The 27,092-nt window shown below is 50.7% G+C and overlaps 1 protein-coding gene across 2 annotated transcripts in view; it reads left to right on the top strand.

The window, feature by feature from the left end:
- Positions 1-24,153, top strand: part of LOC105486893 (dickkopf WNT signaling pathway inhibitor 3) — a 46,557-nt gene extending 22,404 nt beyond the window's left edge. For both annotated transcript variants that reach the window (XM_011749973.3, XM_011749974.3), the window contains exons 5-8: positions 18,479-18,571; positions 19,856-20,000; positions 20,987-21,143; positions 22,262-24,153. In XM_011749973.3, the coding sequence (XP_011748275.1) occupies positions 18,479-18,571; positions 19,856-20,000; positions 20,987-21,143; positions 22,262-22,484 (618 nt within the window). In that variant the 3' untranslated portion in view covers positions 22,485-24,153. The remainder of the gene's footprint in view (positions 1-18,478; positions 18,572-19,855; positions 20,001-20,986; positions 21,144-22,261) is intronic.
- The last annotated feature ends 2,939 nt before the right edge of the window (positions 24,154-27,092 follow it).

The raw sequence follows: 27,092 nt of genomic DNA on the forward strand, positions 1-27,092 counted from the left end.
TACATTATTGGACACCTACTGTTTGTTGGGCTGTATACCCAGTGTTTTACATGTTTTATTTTCTAATTCTTAAAACACTATGAAGTAGATATAATATTATTTTATAGATGAGGACACTGGAGTTTAAAGAAGTTAAATTCCAAAAGTCATGGCAGATGGTAAAATGGTAGAACTGGAGTATGAACCCAGATGTAAATTTTGGCCATTTCAATAAAAAGATATATTTCTGATAAAGTCATGATGGTTTGCAGCCATAATGTTGGGTTGTTTTGATCCCCAACTTTCCATTCCCGAGTTACAGCTTGTGTCATTGAGTCATTGAGCTCAAGAGTCATTGAGCCTCTCCCCCTTCCAAAGGCCTCAGATGGAAAACCAACATCACAAAGGACAACTGTATGGTTTTCCCCTCCCAGGGATGGCAGAGCCCCTTGGGCTCAGGGGAGAAGATATCAGTGGAAGATGATTAGGAAACTGTGGAATCTCACACCCACTTCCTTTTGTTCTCACCACTGATGGGATGTCAGACTTGCTGCTGCTGAAAAGGAACATTCTAAACCAGGAGAGGGGCATTTTAAGTGGGTGGCATGCTTCCGTGTCTGAAGAGGTTGGCCATTGACACATTTCAGTGATGCGATGTGGAAAATACAGCCACAGGGAAAACAGCCTGAATTTTCCATAGTCTCATAATTCAAGCCCTCCCAGAAAGGAGGCAGGAACAAAAGAGTAGTGGCTAGGATAGAAAAACACCCCGGCTTGAAGATGGCGGAGGGGCCTGCCCACTAGGCCAGGGGTCCCCGGGTGGCTGGGATGGGCAGAGGCCAGCAGATTCTATCCTTCTAATGCCTGGCAAGCAGAAGAACTTAGGCTCAGCCCCACGTACATGAGATTCCTAGCAGCCTTTGCTTTTTCCATTGTTTCCAGGGTCCTCCTTTTTTGATTAAATCTGTGGGGACCTCCTTCCCCAGAGAGAACACACATCCTGTAGCAGAAAGTTCAAATCAAAGGCCAGAAGTCATACTCAGTGCCTGCTTTGTGCAGAGCTGCTCTCCTCTCCCTGCACCCCTATGGTTTTGCTGGGATTTGGAAGGTGAGAGGAAGGAAAGAGAACAAAATATTCATTAAGCACATACATTAAGATGCTGTGTGATCATTTCATATGAGCTATTTTCCTTCACTCTTACCAAACCCACCTACAGCATGATGTACTAGCCCTGAGTTAAAGATAAGGAGTGAAAAACTCAGAGTGACTTGCCAAGGTCACCCAGCTAGTCAGTGGCAGAGTTGGGATTTATAATTATTTCCAAATAATCTGTCTTACTCCAAAGCCTCGACTCCTTCTAGTACATTGAACACTGCCTTGCAAAATGATCAGATGGTGGGAAGGTCACTAATAGTAACAGAATGTCTGGTACATGCCATGAAATGTGGTCCTACTTATCACCCTTAATCTTTCTGACAACATAGCTTGTGAGGTTTTATCATGCCCATTTTACAGATGAGGAAACCGCAACCCAGTGAAGTTAAATGACTTACCCAGGCTTGCCCAGCAAGAACTGAGGAAGACAGCAGGCTTTGGGAGCTCACTGTAGAGGGAGTTGGTCATTTTAGAGCCTTTTGTCTGAGTCTTGGTTTGGAGAGACGGGGCAGCCCTGGTGGTGTGGCTGGGCTCCTTGGTGCTGGAGCACAAAGGAATCTCCTAGCTCCAGCCAGAAGAAGCACCAAGGCCATTATGAGGATGGGTGGCTCCAGGGTGTCTGGAATAGGAAGCTTGGGTGTGCCCAGACCTCCCTCCCTAGACCATCTGCACATGGCCTCCTCCTTGGAGCTGAAGCTTTCCATGTTTCTTGCCATCCCACAAAAGTGAAGCAAAATTTGACATGGCCTTTTGTGAGCAAAATGAGGTCAAAGCATATGTTTTTCCACCACTGAAATAAATTAAAGTTTTTCCCAGGCTCATTAGCATAAATGGTTTAACTTGAAAGTTAAAAAATTCTGGGAGACCCCTTTCCATCCTCACTGTGGAAGAACTTTGTGGGTAGTGTTGGAGGCGAAAGAAAGAATAATTCCTCAGGGCAGGGAAGAGGCTGGAAGGCAGAAGATTGGACGCTCCTTAGAGGCTCGGCAGGGAATGCCAGGTGCGGTCCCCCACCCAGCAGCCCTGCCAGGGGGCTGGGGAAGTGACCTTTTTTCTGCCCAGGGAAAACAAACTGGTTCTGTTTTTGTTCTGCTTTAGATTTTCTTCACCTTTTCCTTTTTTTTTTTTTTTTTTTTAAGGGAATTGAGCGAATTCTTTGAGTTGTATTTATAAAGAGGGCAATGGATTAGGGGCACTGAAGCAGTGGTTCTTCACCTTGGGCATATGGCAGAATTATTTTCTTAATCTGGATACAACTCACAGGAAAAGTAATGCGTTTTTATTTTCACTTACTTTTAAATTAAATTGAGCACTTCCTTTAATCTGAAATGTGGACAACAAACCACAGTATTATTAGCAGTACTTCGTACCAGTAGCAATCACAAATATTTTTATTTTCTCTTACTGTTGTTATACATATCTTAAAATAGCATTTATGCTCAGCACTTAGAGATGAAGAGAGTTGTCAGAGTTGCCGATAGGTCTTGCAATCCAGTGTGTTCATAAGAAGCCCATAAAATACTCTCTCTCAAAATATTCTGATAACTCGATTTCAATGCAACCATTTTTCTTTGTAATCCTGTATGTTTACCTTTATTCATCTAACTCTGTTATTCTGAGAACAGGAGAACAGGCTTCATCTAGGTGTTAAAGGGGTTCCTAGGACAAAAAAAAGTTAAGACCCCTTATTTTTAAAAGGCCAGTGTCCACACTGGGGCCTCCTAGTCACTCCTAGTCACAGATATAGATATGGCCTAGTGGGCAGCAGGGAAGCTGTAGAAGGATCTGTCTGTTGCCTTCATTGAAGTGACATCCCCACCATCATAGATAAGACTTAACCCTGAGGTTCCTCGAGTCACGCCAGCCTCCCCATTCAGTTGGTTTGAATCCTAAAGACTACGAAGAGCCATTTTCAAGAAACTGAAGATTGAGAAGATTCTGATTACCAGCGTTGTTGGGTGGGTGGGGGGGGGGGGGTCTTGAAAATGCTGGGCCTGGGCTCCGTCTCAGATGTAGGAGTGCCCAACTCATCCTGGGGATCTCCCAGATGGACCGTTTGACACCAGGGTAGCCCAGATAGGGGCCTGCACTGACTCCTTCTGCTCACAGCTGCAGCCAAGGCTGATCTTCGGTGGAGAAGGCCCCTGGCCCGTGGCCTCAGCTTGGCAGCCTCAACTGCTGCGTGAAGCCTCCTCTGACTCCCTTCTCCCTCTGCGGCCTGTCTTACCCATGGCGTAGCTGGAGGATGCAGACATGACATCCAGTGGAGATTTGTGATGTCAGGAGGGATTACAGGCCACAGCCCCCGGAACTTTGTTCTTCCTGAGAGATTTCACCTGCCCCATGGAAGGCTCCAGCCCTAGGCCTTTGGGATGGACAGAGAAAATACAAAAGATGATGCAGTTTTCATCACCTCCCAGTTCTCTCAAGGACACGTGCCTAGGGACTGTGTCTCAGAAGCACTGTCTCTTAAGGAACCAGCTCTTGCATAGGCACTATCTCCAAGTGCTGAGAGTGTGGAGGGACTTGGCACATTTATTACTTCCTTCCCAAGGCAAAGGAAAACCAAATTTAAGAGACTGAGCTAGGCCAAGTCAGCTCACTGACTCATCTAAAAAGAGCAAACAAGAAACCAACTGAGTCAGTCTGGAGAAACTCTATCCATCCCCAAAGGCAGGGGGAGTGTCCTGAATGTGATCAAAATGAGGCTGGGCAGTGAGGACACTCTCAGAGCCTGCTTGGCTTTCTGTAATTACCGAAAAGCAGAAGCATGTACTCCCACCCTGTCCCTGAATCCTGTTCAATTCCTAGCCCTCATCCCCTGCATCATTCCTTCCCTTGCATGAATGAAGGAATAGCACAACCAATCCTGTGAACACTCCCAGGCTTAACTGGGTGCAGGTAAATCATGCGACTCACTCTAAACTTAATCTTATTAATTGCCGTGTTTGAGAGAAAGGGGATTTCATTAGGGCCTCCAGAGGAGTTTTCTGAGGAAAGAGACACAAACTCTGGCCACCCAGGAGGCCCTGCCTGGACCCTGCCCACCACGGTTGTGTCAGGACATCATCCTCGATTGTGGCCTGAGGACTGGCCATGGTCTCCCTGGCCCATGGAAGTGAGAAGGCCCAGAGCCCTGTGGCCACGGCAGGGCGCTGCTCCCCGCCATGGCTCAACATTATTAGCCTGGGGCAGATGCCAGCTCTGAGGGGTCCGCCAATTCTGGTATGTCCCAAAAAGTGGCTGAGACTGGAGACAAGGAGATGCAGGCTATGGATGAAGCTGTGAGCCAGAGTGCTGTTTGCACCCCGAAGCCAGAAAAGGAGGAAAAGGTGATGGAGATTTGTGGAGGTAGCTGAGTGTGTGGAGAGGCTGGGGTAGAGCAGGTGCCACCCTTCAGACAGCGCCATGTGGAAGCTGGTGGGACATGTTTCTGCTAACTTGCCAACTCCCAGGAGACCTGGCATGTCACCCAGACCCTTTACCCAGCAGGGCCTGTCATCTCCCCTAGGAGGGCTTGTTACGATTCCCCAGATCTCTCTCCTCCAGCATTTCTTCCGGGAGGGCTATCCTCACGCCTCTGACACATCATGGTTGAGGCCCCCATGACTCCTCCAATGACCCTGGAGCACCCACAGCACTCCCCAGAGGCAGCTCCAGATGTCTTGCTGTTCATTGCCCTGAACATTTATTTTAAAAAAGAGGCCCTCACCATGAACTTCCAGCATCACGGGGGGCAAGGCTGGGGATGGGGGTGGTCCTTTCCTCAGAGACCAGCTAGGACCCTGGGGAGCACCTGCAGCAGCTGATCCAGAGACCAGGACATCCACACGGACAGATATCTTATAAAAAGTCCTCGGGTTCATAGGAATGCAAGCTCTGCTGGGGGCGGGGAGCTGCTAGCCATGGATGATAATATCAAACCTGTTTGGCCTGGAGAGCAACCAAGAAGGCCCAGGGGTCCTAGCCAAGGCCAGGCAGGGGCAAAGTGGAGATGGAAAAGTTGCTGACATCAGCTACGGAGCTGTAAAGTGGAGGGACAGAGAGAAAGATAAGACAGAGGGATATGAGACAGGCCTCTTTTCTGTAGATGACTGTGTGATTGCTGAGGGCACAAACCCCACCATGATTTTGCTTCTGGTTAGCCTTGCTGCAGGGGAGCAGCACCCCCACCCAGCCCCATGGGCATCGGTGATACCTGCCGAGCCCTGAGATCATCACCTTCAAAGTGCCCAGCAGGAAGGCTGGCAAGGCAGAGGGTGAATTTGAATGCACCGTGTTCTGGGCGTCTGTTACCCAAACTTAGCGGTAAAAAAACCACCATTTATTATGTTCCTGGATTCTGTGGGTTAGGAACTTGGACAAGTACCATGGGGATGTTTGTCTCTGCTCCGTAATGCCTGAGACCTCTGACTTGAAGCCGGGGAGACTCAATGACCAGCGCTGGAGACATCCAGAGGCTCTTTTCACCCAAGCTCCTGGCTGTTGCCTGTGCTGTTGGCCCCGCCATGTAGCCTGGACTTCCTCACAACATGGTGGCTTGGTTCAAAGGGCAGGCACCTGACGAGGGAAAGAGCCAAGTGGAAGCTGTGTTGCCTCTTAGAACCCAGCCTTGAAGTTATGCAGCATGACTTCCTCCATAGTCAGTTCATTAGAAGTGAGTCGTTAGAGCCAAGTGCTCTGCTAGGATAAGGACGGTATGATTGAGGGGCTGGTATGCTGCCTTCCAACCCCCTACTATTTTCTGTTTCTAGAAGCAATCCCTTAATCAAAGAAGCTATGAGTGTTCTAGGTGGAGAAGAGACCAGTGATTTCAGTGCAGGTCTTGGGGGCTTTAGGGACTGAGGCATTTCCCTCCTTGGGTTGCCTGGAGACACCAGTGATCAACCAGCCGTGGGTCGCCTGGACAGGGCCACCCCTCAGAGAGAAAAACCAACTGTGGGCACTTACAGCCCTCCCATCTGAATCTTGGCTTTCCCAGCATGAGTCTTGGCATGTCTTATAACCACCTGTTGGTCCTTGAACCCTGAACTATTCCTCCCCTTGTCACCCCAGCCCTCAGTACCCAACTGGGGTGGGTACTCAGGGCTGAGGAGCACCCAGGAGAGAGGCGCTAGCTGCCCGGTGGGAGAGTCAGGGAAGGCTTCCTTGAGAAGGAGACATCTGTGCTGCTCCCTAAAGATTAATTGACAGATAAGGGAGGCAAGGGCATTCTAAAAGCATGGGCCAAAAATCTGGGTCCTAGGGAGGTCAGAAAAATCAGACTGGAAAACAGGTTGGGAGCTAACTTTGTATACCTTGCAGTTTGGACTCCAGGTCATGGTTGCCGGAGAAGGTAGAGAGACAATCAGTTGTGAGGTAGAATGTGCTCAGGGTGACAGTCTTATGGGAACTCATCAATTTGCTACAGTCCAGAACCCATAAGCCCTGCAGATTCAGAGACCAGACCTGCTCAGCAATCTTGCTCACTTAATTCCGACCTCACTAATGTGTAAACCAAAAGCACAGGTTATTAATTGGCAGGGGTGAGGAACATCTCATTCCAGTGGCAGGAAAGTGGGGACTCCCACCCAGGATGCCCCTTATGTGGTGTCAGCATCCTGGGGGACAAGTTTGGTTTTCTGTAGGTTGCTGGGTGAGAGAATTAAAGCCAAGGGAGCTTGAGATCGCTGAAGGGACGACATGGGTTCCAGGGTGCCTGGTGCAATCAGAGCAGAGAGCTGCCACGGAGCTCCAGGCCTCCCTCTCCCCGGGTCACTGGGGACACACCTTTTGTTCACTCCCTCTCTCCTTGTCACATTCTTTTATGATGCCGGAATCACAGATGCGGGCTGACTATTCCCAGGGCCTGCAAGGCGGGCTGTCTCCTCTGATTATGTGTTGATTGAATTTGTGCAACCCTTAGTCTTCTGCAGGGCCCCTCGGCTGGAGCAGCTTTCTGAACAATTATGATCAATGATGTGCATAATCAAGTTTGTGTTTTAGGCAGATAACTGGGGCTGCAGAAAGGAGTCTGATGGAGAGGGAGGCAGGCTGGTGGCTGGACGCTGGCCTCCTTGCTGCCACATTGTGCGGAGGATGAGGTAGGACTGGTGGGAGCATCTGTGAGGGTAGCCAAGGCCCTTCCCTGCCTGGGAGGAAACCCCAGGACAGTGAGCCCCAAACCACCAGAGCTCCTTTCCACCAATTTCCTGGCCTTAGCAGGAGCTGGGCAGGAATAGAGACTTCTCAGGAGGGTAGAGTTAGGAGTGAAACCAGCTTCCTTTCTCTCTGGCACTCATCTCCTGGGATCCACATCCAGATTCAGTTCCTGAGAACCTGGTGAGAACTTGGCTACCCGCCTGTGACCGGAAGCATTTCTCTCCGAGTCACGTGGGGGACTTCACACGGACCTGGGCTGGCTCTCCTGTGCTGCATCCAGACACTGTAGGCCCTGTGGGGTTTGCAGCCTGGAGTTTGCAGCAGCTGAAAGGCCTGTGGGCCCTGAGCATATACAGCAGCAGCTGCGAGGGGCTGCTCCTGCCAAGGCTTCCCCGCCCAGCCTCCATTTCCTGACACAAGGGTCAGACAGTTGGAGCTCCCTGTGGGTTGGGGAACAGAGTGGATGGGAAAAGTTAGGCTGAGTGGATGGGAAAAGTTAGGCTGGGGAGAGTCTGAGGCGTTCACTGTCATGATTTGTGCCTTTCCTTGTGTCAGTGAACCTGTTCCCCACCTCTGTAGCTGCTCTTGTTACCTTGGGATACTCAACCTGGCCATATTTTTGGTTCCCAGCCCCCATGTGCTGCCTGACCTAGCAGGAGAGCCAGCTGCTGCTTCACATCCTGGCTCCAGCACTCACTAGCTGTGTGACTTTGGCAAGTTACTCAGCCTTTCTGTCCCTCAGTTTCCTCGTCTGTAAAACAGGAATAATAACAGTCCTCTCTCAGTGGATTGTTTGGAGATCACATGAGTTAATGCTTAGGATGCAGGACAGCTCTGGGAATAATATCTAAGAAGCAATATAAATGTTGGCCATTATGGCTATGATTGTTTCATGACAACCCCTATCATCACACAGAATCCAGAGGCCTTTTCTCCAAGTACAGAAGCTGCACCTGAGCATGGTTGCTCATACCTGTAATCCCATCACTCTGGGAGGCCAAGGTGGGAGGATCCCTTGAAGCCAGGAGTTCAAGGCCAGCTTGGGCAACATAGAGACCCCATCTCTACAAAAAATAAAAATAAAAGCAAAACCAAACAAAATGTTTAAAAAAAAAAAAAGAAGAAGAAAGAAGAAAGAAGAAGAAGAAGAAGAAGAAGAAGAAGAAGAAGAAGAAGAAGAAGAAGAAGAAGAAGAAGAAGAAGAGGAAGAAGGAGGAGGAGGAGGAGGAGGAGGAGGAAAGAAGAAGGAGGAGGAGGAAAGAAGAAGAAGGAGGAGGAGGAAGAGGAAGAGAAAAGAAAAGAGCAGAAGAAGAAAGAAGAAAGAAGAAAAGAAAGAAAGAAGGAAGAAGAAGAAAGAAGAAGAAGAAAGGAAGAAGAAGAAAAGCTGCACATGCTCACAGAACCGCTGAAGCACAGGCCAGAATCTGGGTTGGTGAGTGGGTAGGGGGAGGAAGGCTTCCTGGCCTCCTCCCTGGAGTGCTGTGTCATCTGCTCCTGTCTGGGGTCAGGAGCAGGCACCCCAATGTCCTTGTTTTCTTATCTTCATGGATGTCTTTGAGGCCACCTCTTTTTCTGTGGCCACCAGCTGCTCTTTCTCAACCTTCTCCTGCTTAAGGCCCCCACTCTCTCTCTTCTAAGAAATGCACCTGTTGAATCTTCACATTGATCGGATTGGCACATAAAATACAAGACACCCTATAGAATACCAAAATAATTTTTGGTATGAGTCTGTCCCGTGTAATAATTGGGGCATACTATATGAAAATACTATTCATTGTTTATCTGAGATTCAGCTATGGCTGGGCATCTTGTAATTTTATTTGCTAAATCTGGCAAATAAAATTTAGCTAAATAAAATTTACTTAGCTAAATTTGACTAAATCTCCTTTAATCTGTCCAATAACCTCATGAGGTTCCCCACTTTGAGGCCCCTAAATGAAGAGGTCCCATGCAAGTGGAATAAGGAGCCATTGAGGAGGCAGCGGGTCTGGGAGACCTGGAAGTGCTGCTGGACTTGTCAGTGCATTTGGGCCTGAAATGCCCGTCAGCCTCCTGATCTTCTGCATGTGGAGTGCCAACTGTGGACTCGGTGTGTCTGGGGAAGGATAGACCCAGGTCAGGCTCAGTCGCTCCACCCACACAGCGTGTCTTTGGATAGGTGGTGGGGGCTGTGCAGACCCTAAGTCCCTGGAGAAGTGTTGAGGGGAGTGGGTAGAGAGGGCTCTCCCCACAGCTGCCAACCCAGGCGAGATGACAGGCACTTGGATGAGTAGAGACAAGCCGCTTCCTTTGGAGTTGAATATGCATCTGACTTTTCCAGAGGAAATGCCACTCAGACTGAAAGAATGTTGGGAGGCTCTGTGTGTGGAGGGCTGGCTCTCGGTGGCCTGGCAGCAGGACAAGAATCCTGGAGGAGGGAACAAGCTTTTCCAGGGACCGGCAAAGAGTGGAGGCTCCCAGAGGAGCCCCAGAGGTGGGAGCTGTATATATTGGAAGGGGAAGAGGGAGGATAGGAGGAGAGAGAGAACTCCAGGACTATTTCCTGAATGAGCAAGGCATGACAGGCACTAAAGGGTTAGGAGCAGTGTTCTCCACTGGGGTGCCAAGCTCTGCTCGGGGTGCATTTTCCTCTTTCCTAGGCTGTGTGACTTAGGGAAGAAAATTAGTGGGAGCAGCCCCAGGCGAGCCAGGCCTTTGCAGACATTAGCACTTCAGAATAATAATAGCTGGCACCGAGGGGCTCCTGGCTCCTGCCTGGGTTTTTCCACAGGGCAGTCTCTGCAGTGGGTCAGGCTAGAGCCCCTCAGTGAGGTTTGCAGCCCCCACCTCCTGGGCTGGCTGAGAGTTTCCAGTGTAGCATCCAGGAAAGACTGGAGGCGCCCTGTTGTGTTCCAGACAAATGTGCATCTTACAGGCTTCTGTGACTGGCCTGGTTTTAAGGTCAAAAAAGGACTCTCAGGAATGGGGAAAGCCTGACTTGGGAATCCTGTAGGATAAAAGGGAGGCTGCCTGCTGCTCTTCCTCAGGGCACTGTTCCTAATCCTGCAGTCACCTTGTGCCAGGGCCAGCCTTGTGGACCCTGCCCTCCTGCAGCAGGCACAACTGGCAGTGCTCCACCTCCCTGAGAGTTCCAGAGCTCCCTCCTGCCTCACACTGCCACCTCCTGCCTCACGCTACCACCTCCTGCCCCCTGGCTGGGGCCCTGACCCAGCCCACCCACTCCCAGAGAGAGCACCATAGAGCACTGGGTTGCAGTTGAGCAGAAGTTGGCTTGAGTGCAGCTCTGCCACTTCTTCTGATTTTGGCAAGTGACTTCATTGTACTGTCTCAGTTTCCTCATCTGTCAAATGGGGCTTCTCTTGCTTACTTTGGAAGACAGGATAGTGTGAGGATGAGCTGAGGCGATGGATGCCCGGGGGCCTAGCCCCCAGGGGTGATTGAATTGTGTCTATTTTTTTTTTGTCCCTTGCAGTCTCCTTGTCCTTGTTGGTAGTTGGCCTATCCTGGGCCCTCTGTTGGTTCCATTACAACTGTCCTCCTTCTTCTTGTCTTCCCCTCCAGAGCAGAGGGCTCTAGGATGAAGCAGGAAGTTGTACTGTTGGTAATGGGCAGGGCACTGGCTCAAGCCTGATGTTCTGGGCCTTTTCAGTAGAAATGTATTCATTAACAAATGGACCCATTGGCCCACACTTAAGCTCAGGAGAGGCCATCCTTTGAGCTCCTGCCGTGAGTTAAGCACTGCAAATAGAGATCCACTCTAGGGGTAGAGTGAGTGGAGGCCACTAAGCACTATGCAGCTGTTATCTCCTTAATCTATCCAGTAACCTCACGAGGTTCCCTGCTTTACAGATAAGACCCAGAGAGACTCAGTAATTAGGCCAAGATCACCTAGCTTGTAAGTGAACATGTATTAGAACCCAGGCGTGTGTGCAAAAGCCTGTCTCAGCCCTACATGGCCCCAGATACACTTGTGCCATATGGTCTTGACTTGTGACTGAGCAGTATGGCAAGTGCAGCGACAGAGCCTGTAGAGGGGAGTATGGGGGCCCAGTGGGGAGTGGGGAACTGTGCCTGGACTCTCCCAGTGTTGGCACTGCAAGTCTGGCATCCCAGGATGCCCCTAGCCCTGGGTGAACCAGGACCTTGGCCACTTCACCCACACTGCTGGCTCTTTACCAGAGGACCACCTCTGCTCAGGAGGGTGCCTGGGCCAAGCTGCTTCCCACCCATGGGTTCTGGGAACAGTCCCACATCCAGAAGAGGATATTTGTTTATCTCACAAATTATACCATCTGTTCATCCTGGGAGCGCTCAGGGCCTGGCATGACCATGCTACCCCCAGGGTGCCAGGAAATGGTAATCCACAGATAACATGCCCCACCCAAACCTTCAGTGACCAGAATGTGTACGGGGCTGGGGCGCCAGAGCCTGGCTCAGCCAAGAGACCCTGTTCTGGTCCCTGTGGCTCAACATCCTTTGGAATGCACCAGTACCTCCCCACTGACAACCCCTCTGTCACCTTCTAGCAATAAGATGCTGAAGGCTTAGGAGCAGAGCTGACTGTGCATGGAAAATCTAAAACAGAGGAGACTGGGGCTGCCGGCTTGTATGGAGGGAAGCCACATGTACTAGTTTGCTAGGGCTACCATCACAAAGTACCCCAACCAGGATGACTTAACAGAAATCTGTTCTGTCACGGTTCTGGAGGCTGGAAGTCTGAAATCAAGATGTCAACAGGATTGTTTCCTTCTGAGAGCTATGAGGGAAGGATGTGTGCTCTTATAGATGTGTGTGTAAATTTGAGCTTTTCTTCCATCAACACCGTTGGGCTCTAAGGCTCTATGACCAGTGGTTCATCTACTCATCAGTTCATTATTTCTGTTATTTTTTTTTTCCAAGATGGGGTCTTACTGTCTCACCCAGATTGGACTGCAGTGGTGCGATCTTGGCTCACTGCAACCTCCACCTCCCAGGCTCAAGCGATCCTCCCACCTCAGCCTCCCACGTGGCTGGAATCACAGATGCATGTCACCATGCCCAGCTAACTTTCTGTTATTCTTTTCGTGAATGGCAGCTGTGAGTCAAGCACATGCTGGGGGAATTAGAGTCAGAGACTGCTCCAGAACTCATGTTGAAATTCAATTGCCTTTTTAACAGTATTAAGAGGTGAGACCCTTAAGGGTTATTTAGATCCTGAGGGCTCCGCCCTCAGACATGGATTAATGCCATTATTGTGGGAGTTGGTTTCTTATAAAAGGGCAAGTTTGGTCCCCTTTTCTTTTGCCCTTTCTTGTGGCCCTTTCACCTTCTGCCAGAAGATGATGTAGCAAGAAGGCCCTCACCGGATGCTGGCTCCTCAATCTTGGACTTCCCAGCCTGCAGAACCATGAGCCAATAAATTTCTGTTCATTATAAATTACCCAGTCTCGGGTATTCTGCTATAGCAGTAAAAATGGACTAAGATGGTGACTGACCTCACAGGGTGGCTGTGAGGATCTGAGAGGCGTACTGTACTTAAAGCCTGAAGCAGGTGCATGCAAATGGTTGGCACTCTCTAAACCTCCACTCTTGTCCTCCCCTCCTGCACAGTGTGCAGAGCTCTGAGGACAAGTGCATCCTATTGGTGGAGGACCTGAGCCTCCACTCTGCGTGCAGTTGACCCTCACTTCTTGCCCTGAAGATGTTCTCTCCAGAGCCATGAGCTTGAGAGGAGCTAGGGGAAGGCCCTGGCCCTGGAGGCATCTATCCCCGGCAGCCTCTTCCTTTGGGCCTCCAGTGAACAAGAATGTCTGGGATTCCAGAGAAGTGTGGGAAATCCAAGTGCCCGGCCACTATGAGGAGTGAGGTGCAGTAGCAGAAGCGTCCCCAAGAAGCGGTGCCTCTGCGGGCCCCACACAGACCCTGGGAAATCCTCTAGGGACTCGCTTGTTGTCTGCTCCCTCCTCCAAGTTTTGACTTCTGCTCTCTCAGAGCCTCTCTCCTCTGATCAACTCTAAACTGGAAAATCGAAGACTCAGAATGACTCCTTTGCCATTTTCCACTATTTCATGATAGTGTCAAAGCACCGGGGCTGCTTCCAGCCCAATGTTTCTGCCAAATCTATGCCGTGTTCCCGGTCAGCCCTCTCTCCCACCGGCTTCTGCGCTTTCTAAATATAGTTCCCTCCTCGGGACAACAAAGAAGCCATCCTCTGAATGACTGCATTCCCCACAGCCAGCTTCTGGGCTGTCTGTCAGATTTCCCCAGCAGGATGGGAGGGAGGAGTGGGGGCAAACAGGAGCGGCCAGGACTGGAGAGGAGCTGCTGAAGTCCATGCAGCAGGGTGCTGTCTTCCAGCCATATGACATTTGGGCCCAGACGCCCGGTGGCTATGACCTTGACCGTGAGTTCCTGCCTTCTGCCTCTGGGGATGCATGAGGCCCAGGGCCCTGTCCTGGGCAGGTGCTACTAAGTTGTGACTGAACAAGAGGAGAGAGAAATGGTGATCTCCCCAGCAGGAAATGAAAAGAGTCTGTTGCTCCACTCCCGTCAAGCTGGGTGACCTCTTGGCAGATTCTTTCCTTCAGTCTCAGTTTCTACATCTGTGAAGTGGGGATAAGGACTATGTCAAGGAGACTAGAGAGAAATTGTGCCAGGTGGCAGGCACTAGTGGTCCTATCTGGCCAGGGCTCTGCGTGCATGTGATGGGTTGCAGGCGTAGCCTCTGAAGTGCTTTTTGGTGCGCCTTTCACTTTAGCCCGGTGCAGAATGGAGTCCTTCTTCCAGTCCCAGAGCTAAGACGTAGAGGCCCTGCAAGGTACTCATTCCTTACTAAAACAAGACCCCAAGCCCAGAGCCCCTGCCTTCCCTCCCAGGCCTCTTATTTCTGATCTCAGCTTCTCAGCCATCCAGAGCCCAGTTGGATGCTGAGGCCCCTTTAACACCTTGGCTCAAATGTGGACAGAACCCTTGAGCACAGCTAAGAGCAATTATAATTATTGAAAAGAATAAAATCTGGATTTCTCAGCTGTGGGCGTGGCTGTGCTTGGAGGGCACTGACACATGTCCTCTCCACCCACCCACTCAGTTCTGCTAAGGGTAGAGGGCCTGACCTCCTCCTCAGGTCTAACAAACACCGGGAAAGGTGGGGCCAGCCCCTACTGCTAGCGGTCCTCAGGAGAGACTCAATGCAAACAGCTTTACTGGATGGAGATCCTGGCCTTTGTACAGTAAAAGGTCACTCTGCCCTGGGACTTGCCTGGGGTGGACATACAGGCCGCTGCCCACCTGTTTGACACCCTCAGGATGTAGGTAAGTCGGAACTAGATGTCTGATCCCCAAGTGCTGACCAGGACAGAGATGTCAAGTTTTGGTGGATGCCTTAGGGCCCTGTTGATTTAGACCTTCCTTTCTGCTCATAAGCTGGTCCCCTGGCAGGGGTGCACCATGGCGGGATCAGGCATTGGATATGTGGACGAGCAGATGCATCGCTATCTGTTGCTATGGCCACCGTTCACCGAGCATGAACTCCATGCAACAGCCCTGCAAAACAGCTCCTGCCTTCATCTTTGTTTTTAATAGAGGTAGAATCAGCAGCCCAAGGTTTCACAGCTGTTAAGTGGCAAAACTAGGATTGAGTTTGTGCGCCTTCGAGTCCCGAAGTTTCTAGTATGACTATAATTCTTAAAGAGTGTGTTCCTGCTGGGAATGGCAGTTGCACATCCAACCAGACAAGCTGGTGGGCTTGATGATAACAAAAGCCTCAAGCTTTCTTGAGGGGAATCATGCGGAACTAACCTACCAGTGCTCCTTGCTGATACCCCAAAGGAAACCAGGAGCTTTGGCATATTTAGATTTTTCAAAGGTCTTTGGCAAAGTTCCATGCCAAAATTTTTTTCCTTACCTAGAAAAACAATTAAGTTTGAAGGGAATGATTTGTCATGCACAGGAGCCTGCTCAGGGAAAGGAAGATATTCCTAAGGATGAAAATGCACTTGTCTTGATGGATAATTGTAAATCTCAGGGTCTTACAGGAATTGATGCTGGAAGAGTCTTAGCTCATATTTTTAATTAAAGATCTAGGAGAGGAAATGTATAGTGAAAATCCCAAGTCTACGAAGGCCTTTTGGGGTAATGAGAAGCCAAGTTAATGGAATGTGTTTTTTGCACTAGTTCTCAAATCATTGTTGACGATCAGCATTTTGTTAGCCTGTTTGCCACAGTAAGATCCAAGTGCTTTCACCCACTCAGCACGGATTTATTGTGTGCCCATGATGTTCCAGGCACAGTGCTGGGCATAGGCCTGAGTGTGGTGTTATTCTGCTTTACAGAAGGGCTTTACAAAAGCATATGGTTTCATCTTTTTCCTGCTTTTGTTTACGGTTCTAACCCTTGCTTGTTTTAGAAATCATTATGCAAAGAACAACTGCATTCTTTTTAATGTCTGCACGGAGGGATTTTTCTGTGAAATGACTATACAATAATAAGTTCCCTCTTGTTGGACATTTCTGTTATTTCTGGATTATAAATAATATAACAATATAGCCTTAAATACCCTTGTTCTCAGATATTTACATATATGGACAAGTGTTTCTGAGGGTAGTCACCAGGAAGGGAAATTATTGGGTCAAAGGACCTATACATTTAACTATTTCATAGATGCTGATGGATTGCCTGCAAAAAAAACAAAACAAAAAAAACCTTCAATTTTAATTACCCCAAAGCATTTGGCAATATCTGTTTCCTGAAACTAACACTGAATATTTTATTAGTTTCCTATTGATGCTGTAACAAATTACCACACATTTACTGAATTAAAACAACACAAATTTATTATTTTCCGGTTCTGGAGGTCAGAAGTTCAACACAAGTCCCACTGGGCTAAAACCAAAGTGTGGGCAGGGCTGCATTCCTCTCTGGAGGCTCTAAGAGAGATTCTCTTCTTGATGCGTGGCCCCCTTCCATATTCACAGCCAGCGATGGCCAGTGGAGTGTTTGTGACATCTTGCATGATATCACTCTGACACTGACTCTTCCTCTATTCCCTTTTCCATTTTTAAAGTCCCTTGTGATTCCATCAGGTGCTCCTGGAAAATCCAGCGTGCACTCCCGAACCTTCAGGTCAGCTGATTAGCAGCCTGCATTCCCTCTGCCTCTAATTTCCCCTTCCTATGTAACATAACATACCCACAGGTTCCAGGGAATAGGATGGGAACATCTTTGGGGGTGCCATTATTCCTCCCACCATGGAGACATTCAGCCTTTCTAATTTTTCCATTCTAAGTGGAAAAAAAATGATATTCTGCTCTTTTAAGTTGCATTTCTTGATTGATTTCATTGGTGAGGTTGAATGTCTTTCTATTTGAAGAGGCAAATTTCTGTTATTCTAAGTTGTCTGTTCATACCCTTTGTCTCCTTTACTACTGGGTTGCTCTTTCTCTTTTTCTTTTTCCAATTGAATTATGAATTTCTTAAGGGCAGAGGCCTCCTCACATTCACCTTTGTGTCCCCAGTCCCTCAAAATATAGCTGGTTCAGAGAAGGGATTCTGTGCCTCTTGGCCCTTCCTTTCTCCCAAATGTCATCCCTCCCACTCCATCTTGCCATTCTGCTTTGGAAAGAATGTCAGGAGGCTTCCGGCTGAACAGCCTGAGTTGTGTCTGTTCACAGGAGCGTGTGCTGGGCTGAGACAAAGCGCATCTGTGATTTGCTGTTAGCCCTGGGACTTCTCTGGCCATTGGGGTTCTGGCTCAGACTCAGTCCCTTCACTTGGGCGGCCGTTCACCCTACTCAGAGCCTCGGTTTTCTTATCCGTAAAAACAGCGATGGTGTCGTGCCTGACATTTGAGGGGTGCTGGGAAAGTAACTGAAACAAAAGTATCAATGCTTTGCAAGGGAGCGCCCTGGTTGCTGGGCCGGCAGCACTTGCAGTGTTGATCAGAGCAGCAGAGTCCCTGGAAGGGGACTGGAGGCAGCTGCCGGAGGTCCAGGCCTGCCCAGCCAGGCTCTTCCAGGTGGGGCTCCACACCGGCATTCAGGATGGGAGGATGCTCTGTGTTAGAGGGGGCAGCTGGTCCTTCCCTTCCTTGACCCTTTCAGAAGGTCTGCTGGGCCCCAGAATACCAGGCCTCAGGAGGGTCGTTCTCACCTCTGGCTGCTGCATATGGAGCCCTGAACCCCCTTGGCTCAAGGGCTGGTGGTGGAAAGAGACTGTCCAACCTGAACTAGTCACATTATCTTGGAGGGACTTCTCTGCCTCCATTTCCCGGCTGGCAATATACAGAAGGCAGTCCCTACCTGCTGCCCGCGGGGAAGAGTCACTGAGGGAGATCAGGGCTGTCAAGCCTGATACCTCAAAAGGGCGATCAGTGGCCATTCCTGTCATCACGTTCCCTCCTCCCCTGCCCTCCTTCCCCTGCTTTAAAGCTGCCGGTTCCTAGGCCTGAGCCTGACAGCAGGTCCAGGAGCTGAAGTAGCCCTGCTCCTGCCAGTGACCGGTGACCATGGCAGGCCACAGTGCCTTCAGCCATGCCTCCCTGCTCTGTGACTCAGGCCTTGGAGTGGACAGATTCCCCCCACTCCCTCTCTCCCTATTTCTCCAGCCAGGCAGGGCTGGCAGCCACGAGGAGACAGCACCTGGGCTGGGAGGGCTGGAGTCCAGCCTCTTCTAATTCATTTCCAAGCTGGCAGCTGCCTTTGCCTCTTGTGGGGACCCTAGACCCAGGACCCTGAGGGCGCTCCCTGTGGGCAGGGCTGTGGCTTTGTGGCAGGGTCCCTGGTGATGCCCCTCTGCTGCCTCCCAGTCTTCACAGTCAGCAGAGCCCTTGGCGCCTGGCTTCCAGCCTTTCCTGTGCAGTCGGGCGGGCCTGGACCTCATTAGCACTTTTTATTAAATCCATCTGTTCTGTGTGGAAGACCAGCCTTGAGTCCCTGTGCTCCCGCCCTGGGTGTGGGCAGGGGGAGAACTGTGCACAGATGGCGATTGTGTGAATTTGGTGTGGGATCCTCCAGGCTCTGGGCCGCCAAGCCTGCTAGGCATGGAGATGCTGAAGGGCAGTGTGGCCACGCAGGGCTCAGGAGCACCTGGAGTCTGGAGGCCTTTCCTGACCCTCCTGAGCCTATGGGGTCAAGAGTGGGGAATGGAAGCGGCCTGGCCCTTCCTGGGCACTGTGGGCCTGCTGCTGTGCTCCCCATTGACACATCTGCTCCCTGTACCCTTCCCCAGGAGTGCATCATCGATGAGGACTGCGGGCCCAGCAAGTACTGTCAGTTTGCCAGCTTCCAGTACACCTGCCAGCCGTGCCGGGACCAGCGGACAGTGAGTATGCCAGGGCCTCTGGGACTGTGGCACCTGGGTCTCGGGCACCTGGGGGAGAAGGCCAGGGGCCCCAGGGTTCCCAGCTGGGCTTCCCAGAAGAGCCTCACCATGATGGGGAGGACCTAAGAGGGCTCCCCAAAGGACTGACTCCTGGAGTGAACAGGAAATCGTTCCAGTCTGGGATGACAGGAAGCCATCTGCAGACCCAGGGCCACTCCCATCCCACCCCATGTCCTCCGGTCATGTTGTTTGTGTCACTGATGGCAGAGAAGAGGAGGGACGGCCAGGCACCGTGGCTACACCCATAATCCCAGCACTTTGGGGAGACCAAGGCAGAAGGATTGCTTGAGGCCAGGAGTTCAAGAAGGGGAGGGAAGGGAGAGGAGGTGTCCCTACACCTGTTCCTTCCCCTGGGGATGACCCATCCTAGTAGACAAACAGAGACATTCCTGCAGCCCCCAAGCAGGGAGAGCGGCAGCTGCTCTCCTTCTGGGCCTGCACCCCACCCGCCAGATCTTTCTCCCAATCTGCCAATAAGAGAGGGCAGAGGGACGGGGCAGGAAGAGGCCAGGGCACTGCTCCAGTGTAGGTTACACTGGGAAATGTGAAGCCAGGGCAAAGGAGACTCTTCCTCCACCCAACAGGCATTTTGGACGAAGCCACATGGGCTCGCAGACTTTTCCTCATCATTTTTCCTTATTCAGACAATAACACAGCATGCTAATAAGTTTGGAAAGTCAAGCAGTTCTTATTACCTTACCCGGCTGTCTGTGGTGAGGCCACTGCTGTTGCATCTCCCAGCCAACCTCACTCAGTGCCATCAGTGGGCACAGCCGTGGGGACCTCACTTTGCTCTCTAACTGCCATGCCCTGTGTGGCTGCAGGACCCTGGCACCCACCGGCCATCCTCATCTTGGGCTGGCTTGGGCCTTAGTTTAATCGGCTCATCATTGGGCCTTGCCTCTTTGGGCCTGGACCTAGGGACCTAAGGAAAAGACAGAAGGGCACAAGTCTGTGGGGACCACAAAGATCCCCTGCTGTTCTTTGCAAAATCTTAAGCTCCATGAGTCCTCCTGGTATCATTTTTCCAGTGTTCTGACCCCATGTCTCTCCAGCCAAGCTCCCACCTCTGTCCCGTTGACTTTCACTGAAATCTCAGGCTGGTCTACCTGTCTCTACGAGGGAGGATGCAGGTTGGCCCATCTGTGGTATCTTCAGGCTGGGCTCTCAGCAGGCCCCCAGTCCCTGAGCCACCGGCTCTAGGCTCTTCCCACCTGTCTGCAGCTCTGCACCCGGGACAGTGAGTGCTGTGGAGACCAGCTGTGTGTCTGGGGTCACTGCACCAAAATGGCCACCAGGGGCAGCAATGGGACCATCTGCGACAACCAGAGGGACTGCCAGCCTGGACTGTGTTGTGCCTTCCAGAGAGGTGAGTGGCTTCCCCTCAGATGCAGGAAAAACCCTGTACCAAGCTCAACCAGACTGGGCCTCCTGGGGCCACGTCCATGCGAACCACATGGGTTCGCGTCCCACATCTTGGGTAGGCTCCCAAATGCTCATCAGTGTGTGCTGCACTCCCACAGCCTCTGCCCAGAGTGGAAAGACCACCTCCTTTTTTTCCCCCAGAAAAGTTAAATGACTTCAAGATGCAGAAGCCCAGTCTGGAAGGAACCCCCAGATGGGTGGGACTAGCAGCCCCCTCCCTCCCACCACTCCTTATTTCCCAGGTTCCTTTTCCTGTGAATCACCCACTTCCACTCCCATCTTCCATCCTCACTGCCTCTCCCAGGTGAGGTCTGCTCAGGCTCTCTCTGCCCCCATAGGGCTTTTGAAAAATTCTCATTTGCCACCACCCCAGCTCTGCATCCCCAGCCCGCTAGTCCTCCCCATACCTGCCGCCTGCGTGATCTTCCTAAAGGGCTGCTTTTTGGGTGTTGCTCCCCTGGGACCTGCAGCAGCTCCTGTTGTCTCCCACGTTGTTCCGACCCCTTAGGCTGTCTTGCGAGGCCTCATGCAGCTCCAACTTACTTGTCCTCCTTTTCTCTCCACTACTCCTTGGCCTATTTGGGAATTTCACCGGCCCTGACATTTTCCACTGAGCTCAAACCCAGGCCTTTGCTGGTGCTGTGCCTGGGCCTAATGCCTTTGCCCCACTCTTAATTTCTCCAGACTTTCTGGCCCTCAGGCTCTAGCAGAAGTCCACTTCTTCCAGGCAGTCCTCCCTGCTTCAGCCCTACCAATCATTCCCTACTGAGCCCAGGCTGCCATTCTTGTTTCCTATCATTCCATGTCTTCAAACCTGCACTTTGGGGTTGACGGTGGGAGGTAGGAGGTTGTGCTCCATTTCTTTGCCCCTCCCCTCGGAGCCCTTCTGCCTACACTGGGCACACAGGGGTGACTCTGGGCTGGTTCCAGGCCTGCTGTTCCCTGTGTGCACACCCCTGCCTGTGGAGGGCGAGCTTTGCCATGACCCCGCCAGCCGGCTTCTGGACCTCATCACTTGGGAGCTGGAGCCTGATGGAGCCTTGGACCGATGCCCTTGTGCCAGTGGCCTCCTCTGCCAGCCCCACAGGTGAGGCCCCCTTTCCCTCCCTCTCAGGGAGCCAAGGGCTGAGGAGGTACCATCCAGCAGGGGCACAGGAGCAGAAGCAGGAGCAGGTTTGCCCCGGGAGAGATGTAGATTCCCTTTAGGATTGGTTTGAGGTCGTTGGGTCATGCAGACGGAAGGGTCCAATCGGCAGTCAGTTCTGGGGCTCTGGAGCCCAGGCTGTCCAGGAGGCACAGATCTGGGGCTCATCCAGCTGGTGGCTGAAGCTTCATGAGTGGATGGCCCAGGGAGAGGGCATGGAGGGAGAAAAGCCTGGGCTCCCTCCCCAGACCCATTGCAATGACAGATACACAGAGAAAAAGGAGCTGGCAGAGAGGCCACAGGGAGGCCAGGAGTGGCCACCAAGGTGGAGGGCACAGCCCACAGTGTCTGAGGCTGCTGAGACTCCGTGAGGCATCAGGCTCAGGCCTGGCCAGCTTCTCAGGGCACATCTCCCTGTCCTCCCTGCAGCCTCTACTCAATCTTCTCTCCCAACAGAATCCAGGGCTGCTGGGCAGACAGGCAGAACTCCCATTCCCCATGGCTGTGTGCAGTGGCTCACGCCTGTAATCCCAGAGCTTTGGGAGGCCAACACAGGATTGCTTGAGGCCAAGAGTTCAAGACCAGCCTGGGCAACATAGATCCCATCTCTACCAAATACATTAATTTTTTTTTAAAAAAGGAATTCTTCCTCCCCACTCCCACAGAGGTCCGTGGCTCCCTGCATGTGGCTAGACTACACCCCAGGGTCAGGCTAACTCCTGCCTGGAGGCCCGAATGGGCCAGGGTCTTTGAGGAACTGTGGTGCTGCTATACAGCCCTCGGGTCCTGCCCCTGGGCTGTGAGGCCTGAGAGTCACAGGAGGTCAGGCCTGCGCTGGAGGAGGGAAGCTGCCCCCCACAAGCACATTCTCCCAAAGTGAGCCTCCCTCAGCCATCATTTTAAGATAGATGTTGATGGGAAGTGAAGTGTCTCTGTTGAAGAGACAGGAGAGGAGGGGGTGTAAAGGTGAGGCTAGGAGCCCCACAGAGTCAGGGCACCTTAGCTTTGGGCCTGGGCAGGCTCCCATGTTTACAGCCTGGCTTTGTCCCATCTCTCCCCAGCCACAGCCTGGTGTACGTGTGCAAGCCGACCTTCGTGGGGAGCCGTGACCAAGATGGGGAGATCCTGCTGCCCAGAGAGGCTCCCGATGAGTATGAAGTTGGCAGCTTCATGGAGGAGGTGCGCCAGGAGCTGGAGGACCTGGAGAGGAGCCTGACTGAAGAGATGGCGCTGGGGGAGCCTGCGGCTGCCGCCGCCGCACTGCTGAGAGGGGAAGAGATTTAGATCTGGACCAGGCTGTGGGTAGATGTGCAATAGAAATAGCTAATTTATTTCCCCAGGTGTGTGCTTTAGGCGTGGGCTGACCAGGCTTCTTCCTACATCTTCTTCCCAGTAAATTTCCCCTCTGGCTTGACAGCATGAGGTGCTGTGCATTTATTCAGCTCCCCCAGGCTGTTCTCCGGACGTCACAGTCTGGTGCTTGGGAAAGTCAGGCAGGGTTAAAGACAGGACCAGGCTGCCACCCCTGTCCAGATTATTGACTGCTTTGCCTCTACCGGTTGGCAGACAGCAGTTTGTTCTACATGGCTTTGATAATTGTTTGAGGGGAGGAGATGGAAAGAATGTAGAGTCTCCCTATGATGGGTTTTGGGGAAATGTGGAGAAGAGTGCCCTGCTTTGCAAACATCAACCTGGCAAAAATGCAACAAAGCAATTTTCCACGCAGTTCTTTCCATGGGCATAGGTAAGCTGTGCCTTCAGCTGTTGCAGATGAAATGTTCTGTTCACCCTGCGTTACATGTGTTTATTCATCCAGCAGTGTTGCTCAGCTCCTGCCTCTGTGCCGGGGCAGCGTTTTCATATCCACGATCAATTCCCTCTCTCAGCACAGCCTGGGGAGGGGGTCATTGTTCTCATCCATCGGGGATCTCAGAGGCTCAGAGACTGCAAGCTGCTTGCCCAAGTCACACAGCTAGTGAAGACCAGGGCAGTTTCACCTGGTTGTGACTCCAAGCTCAGTATTCTCTCCACTACCCCATACCAGCTTTGGTGCCACCAAAAGCACTCCCCAAAAGGAAGGAGAATGGGACTTTTCTTTTTTTTTTTTTTTTTTTTTTGAGATGGAGTCTCGCTCTGCCGCCCAGGCTGGAGTGCAGTGGCCGGATCTCAGCTCACTGCAAGCTCCGCCTCCTGGGTTCACGCCATTCTCCTGCCTCAGCCTCCCGAGTAGTTGGGACTACAGGCGCCCGCCACCGTGCCTGGCTAGTTTTTTGTATTTTTTAGTAGAGACGGGGTTTCACCGTGTTAGCCAGGATGGTCTCGATCTCCTGACCTCGTGATCCGCCCGTCTCGGCCTCCCAAAGTGCTGGGATTACAGGCTTGAGCCACCGCGCCCGGCCAGGACTTTTCTTTTGAGGCATGCACATCTGGAATTAAGGTCAAACGAATTCTCACATTCCTCTGAAATTAAACTTCTGTTAGGAACAGCAGTGTTCTCACAGTGTGGGGCAGCCATCCTTCTGATGGAAACAATGGTTTTGACACTGTCCCTCTTTGGTAGTTGCATTAGTAACTTTGAAAGGTACATGACTGAGCATAGCATATAGGTTAACTTGCAGAAACAGTACGTAGGTAATTGTAGGGTGAGGATTATAAATGAAATGTGCAAAATCACTTAGCAGCAACTGAAGACCATTATCAACCACGTGGAGAAAATCAAACTGAGCAGGGCTGTGTGAAATATCGTTGTAATATGCAGACTGCGAACACTGAACTCTACGCCACTCCACAAATGATGTTTTCAGGTGTCATGGACTATTGCCACCATGTATTCATCCAGAGTTATTAAAGTTTAAAGTTGCACATGATTGTATAAGCATGCTTTCTTTGAGTTCTAAATTATGTATAAACACATGTTGCATTTAGAAATCAAGCATAAATCACTTCAACTGCTCTTCTGTAGTTCTTGGATTTCTTTTCCCTCTTGACTTTGAATAAATGTAAAATCATTTCAGCCAGAAAAAGTAAAATAGAAATGACCTGTATTAAAAATTCTTCCATAGAAGCAAATTTTCCACACAACCGAAGCACACCTCTTTCAGCATCAAAATATTTTAGAAATCTTAACTATTTTTGGATGGGAATTTGTCTTAAAGACTGGAAATGCTTCACTGCCTTCTGAAAGGACAAATGGAATACGTATGACCTTTTTTTAGGGGAGCCTTCTTTAATCAAATGCAGTTTTGGGCCATAACACAGTAAGATCCTCAAGGACCATAATATTAGAGCTACTATATTGAAGTTAGCTGTGTGGCAAGTGCCAGATTACCTATATTCATTCATTTAATCTTCACTGAATTCCATGAGCATTTTCTTCATTTCATGGATGAACAAATGGAGTTGCAAAGAGATGGACAGAATAGAAGTCAGATGAAAACAGCATGTAGTACAGTATGTCCAGGTTATAGTGATTAAGATCAAACAGGGAGCTGTTTCCTATTCAATGTCAAAAACCATCAGGACTACCCTACATTCTTATTACTTAACAGATATCTACTGAGAGCCTCCTCAGAACCAGGTGCTGTGGTACGCTCTGCGGTGCCAAGCTGACCCAGATAGCGTCCCTACCTTGAAAGCATCCCAGTCTAATGAGGGAGACACAGCCAGAGCAAGCAACGACAAAACAAAGACAGTCAACCTGATGTGGGAACAAAGGTGTTACGGGAGCCTCAGTGGAGCACATGGGGAGAGCTGGCATGGGAACCGGCTCTTGAAGATGATAGGAGTTTATCAGGAAGCCAGAGGGCACAGGAAAGGGCTTTCTGGACTGTGGGCAGAGGGAGGGAGGCACAAGGGTCAGGTGCCATGTAGGGGAAACTGCAAGTCATTTGCAGTGGCTGGAAGGCAAGGAAAGCTTGAGGAAGTGTTTGGAGAAGAGGCTAAACATTATGTCACCCAAAAAATGAAAACATTGTGGTAAATGAGATAAAACTAGGTTCCTCCATAGTTGTATATGCAGGTATAGTAGGCTGCTCCATTTTGTCATGATAGCCACAAACTTTTAAGAACATGAGAGGCTTTTCAAAATGCTTAGCTGAAGCCAGCATCTGAGTAGTTGGAGTGTCTCCTTTACTCAGTCTTCAGTGAAATGTGGGAGGGGCTGGGTGGAGGTGGTGCTTGAATATCTTGCTGCTGCTCTCTCCCAGAGCCAGAGTTCCTGCCAAGCCATGGCAAATGCTATCAGGTAAACTGCTCAACAGCTGTTCCCAGTCCCTCCAGCAGCTAGGGCTGGCCCCATGGTCATGGAAATGTAAGGGGAGGGCTACCAGAGTTTCTAGAATTTTTTCCCAATTGACAAAAGGAGTGGCAAACAAGAAGGGAGCCCCTGCCCTCCATCCACTTCCCCTGCCTTTGAGTATGGTGCTCAGGAGGTGACATTTGGCTCTGGGGCAGCCATCTGGTGATCATGTGATCAACAGGGTTGCACTCCCTAGGTCACTGGCATTGCTTGGCTCATGGCCCCCTTCATCTTCAAATCCTGCAATGACAGTTCTGTCCTTCTCAGGTGCCAGCTCTCAGGCTTTCTACAGCTGGGAAGGGTTCTCCACTTCTGGGGACTCATGTGATCAAATTGCGCCCACCTGGATAATCCAGAATAATCTTCCCATGTCAAGATCCTTAACCTTAATTGCATCTGCAAAATCTCTTTTGCCCTGTCAGGTAAATAATCACAGGATACAGGGTTTAGGACATGGCCCTACCACAAGAAGAGTCTGAGTCCTCGACATTGAGGAGGAAATCAATCCTGGTCTCCACCATCTCTGGACACCTTAAGTAAACCACCGATATTATTATTGATAAAGCTGGTGTTAGCTTTTCTGTTATCTGAAGCCAAAAGCATTTCTGACACCGGAGCTATTTGCATGATGAACCATAGCCTGCAGGGGAACAAAGCCCAGCTGGTTCTCTGGGCCTGTGGGGAGGGAGGATGAGGTTGAAGAGGGAAGGGAGGGGCCTGCTGTAGTGTGAGGGATGAGGACAGGATGAGAAAAAAGGCATTAGGTATTCCTGTGGTCTGCGCATCTTCACCAGATAAGAAATGCAATTCAGCTATCTGGAGATTACTTTTTGATAGCTATGCTTGGTTTCTAAAATCAGGACAAACAGCCACGGAGCTAGGCCCCTGCACACAGGGTTTGCTGAAAGTGGCCACCTCAGCAGCAGCAGCACAATTGCCCTGCGTAAAGATGACCAAGGGAGGATGAAATCCCCTTCTGGGAGACTGTGGTGTTTGGAAAACAGATTCTTCCCCTCCCTGACACTCCGTTGAGGAAGGAGAGATTAGATTTTATTCCCTTGGCTGAAATCTCTGAGGGGAACTTTGAGACACTTATGGAAGATCAAATTGAGGGTTGAAGACTTGGTAGGGACTAGTGCAGCATGGGATAGTGATATGCACTGCAGAGGAGTGTCTGCCAGCAGAAGGTTTACAAAAGACGCAGTCAGATTTCGTAAGGGACACCCAATGCTGTTAGGAGTTGGGTTCTTTGCTGATAGGACCCGCAGGGCATCTACCTTCATGTCTACAAAAAAGTTACTAGTGACCAGGCAGAAGGGGACAGTAACCTCACCAGCCCCACTGCCAAGAGGTGGTAAGCACATGTCTTTCCCCGGCTCTTCCTGGCCTCGTCCACCACCAGTCAAGCTAGTGCAGGAGCTGCCAGGGACAGCACATCTCGGAGGCACTATGGAGGTTCAGGGGAGCTTTGAATGAAACCACTGAACTTTAAAATCAGATTGTCTTAATAATGCAAAATGACTTAAAAGTTACAGGATTGCACTCAGCGCTTGAGTGCCTATACAGTATACAGCACTATACTGCCCAGTGCATGT

This window comes from Macaca nemestrina, chromosome 12, assembly GCF_043159975.1.
Source record: "Macaca nemestrina isolate mMacNem1 chromosome 12, mMacNem.hap1, whole genome shotgun sequence".
NCBI lineage: Eukaryota > Metazoa > Chordata > Mammalia > Primates > Cercopithecidae > Macaca > Macaca nemestrina.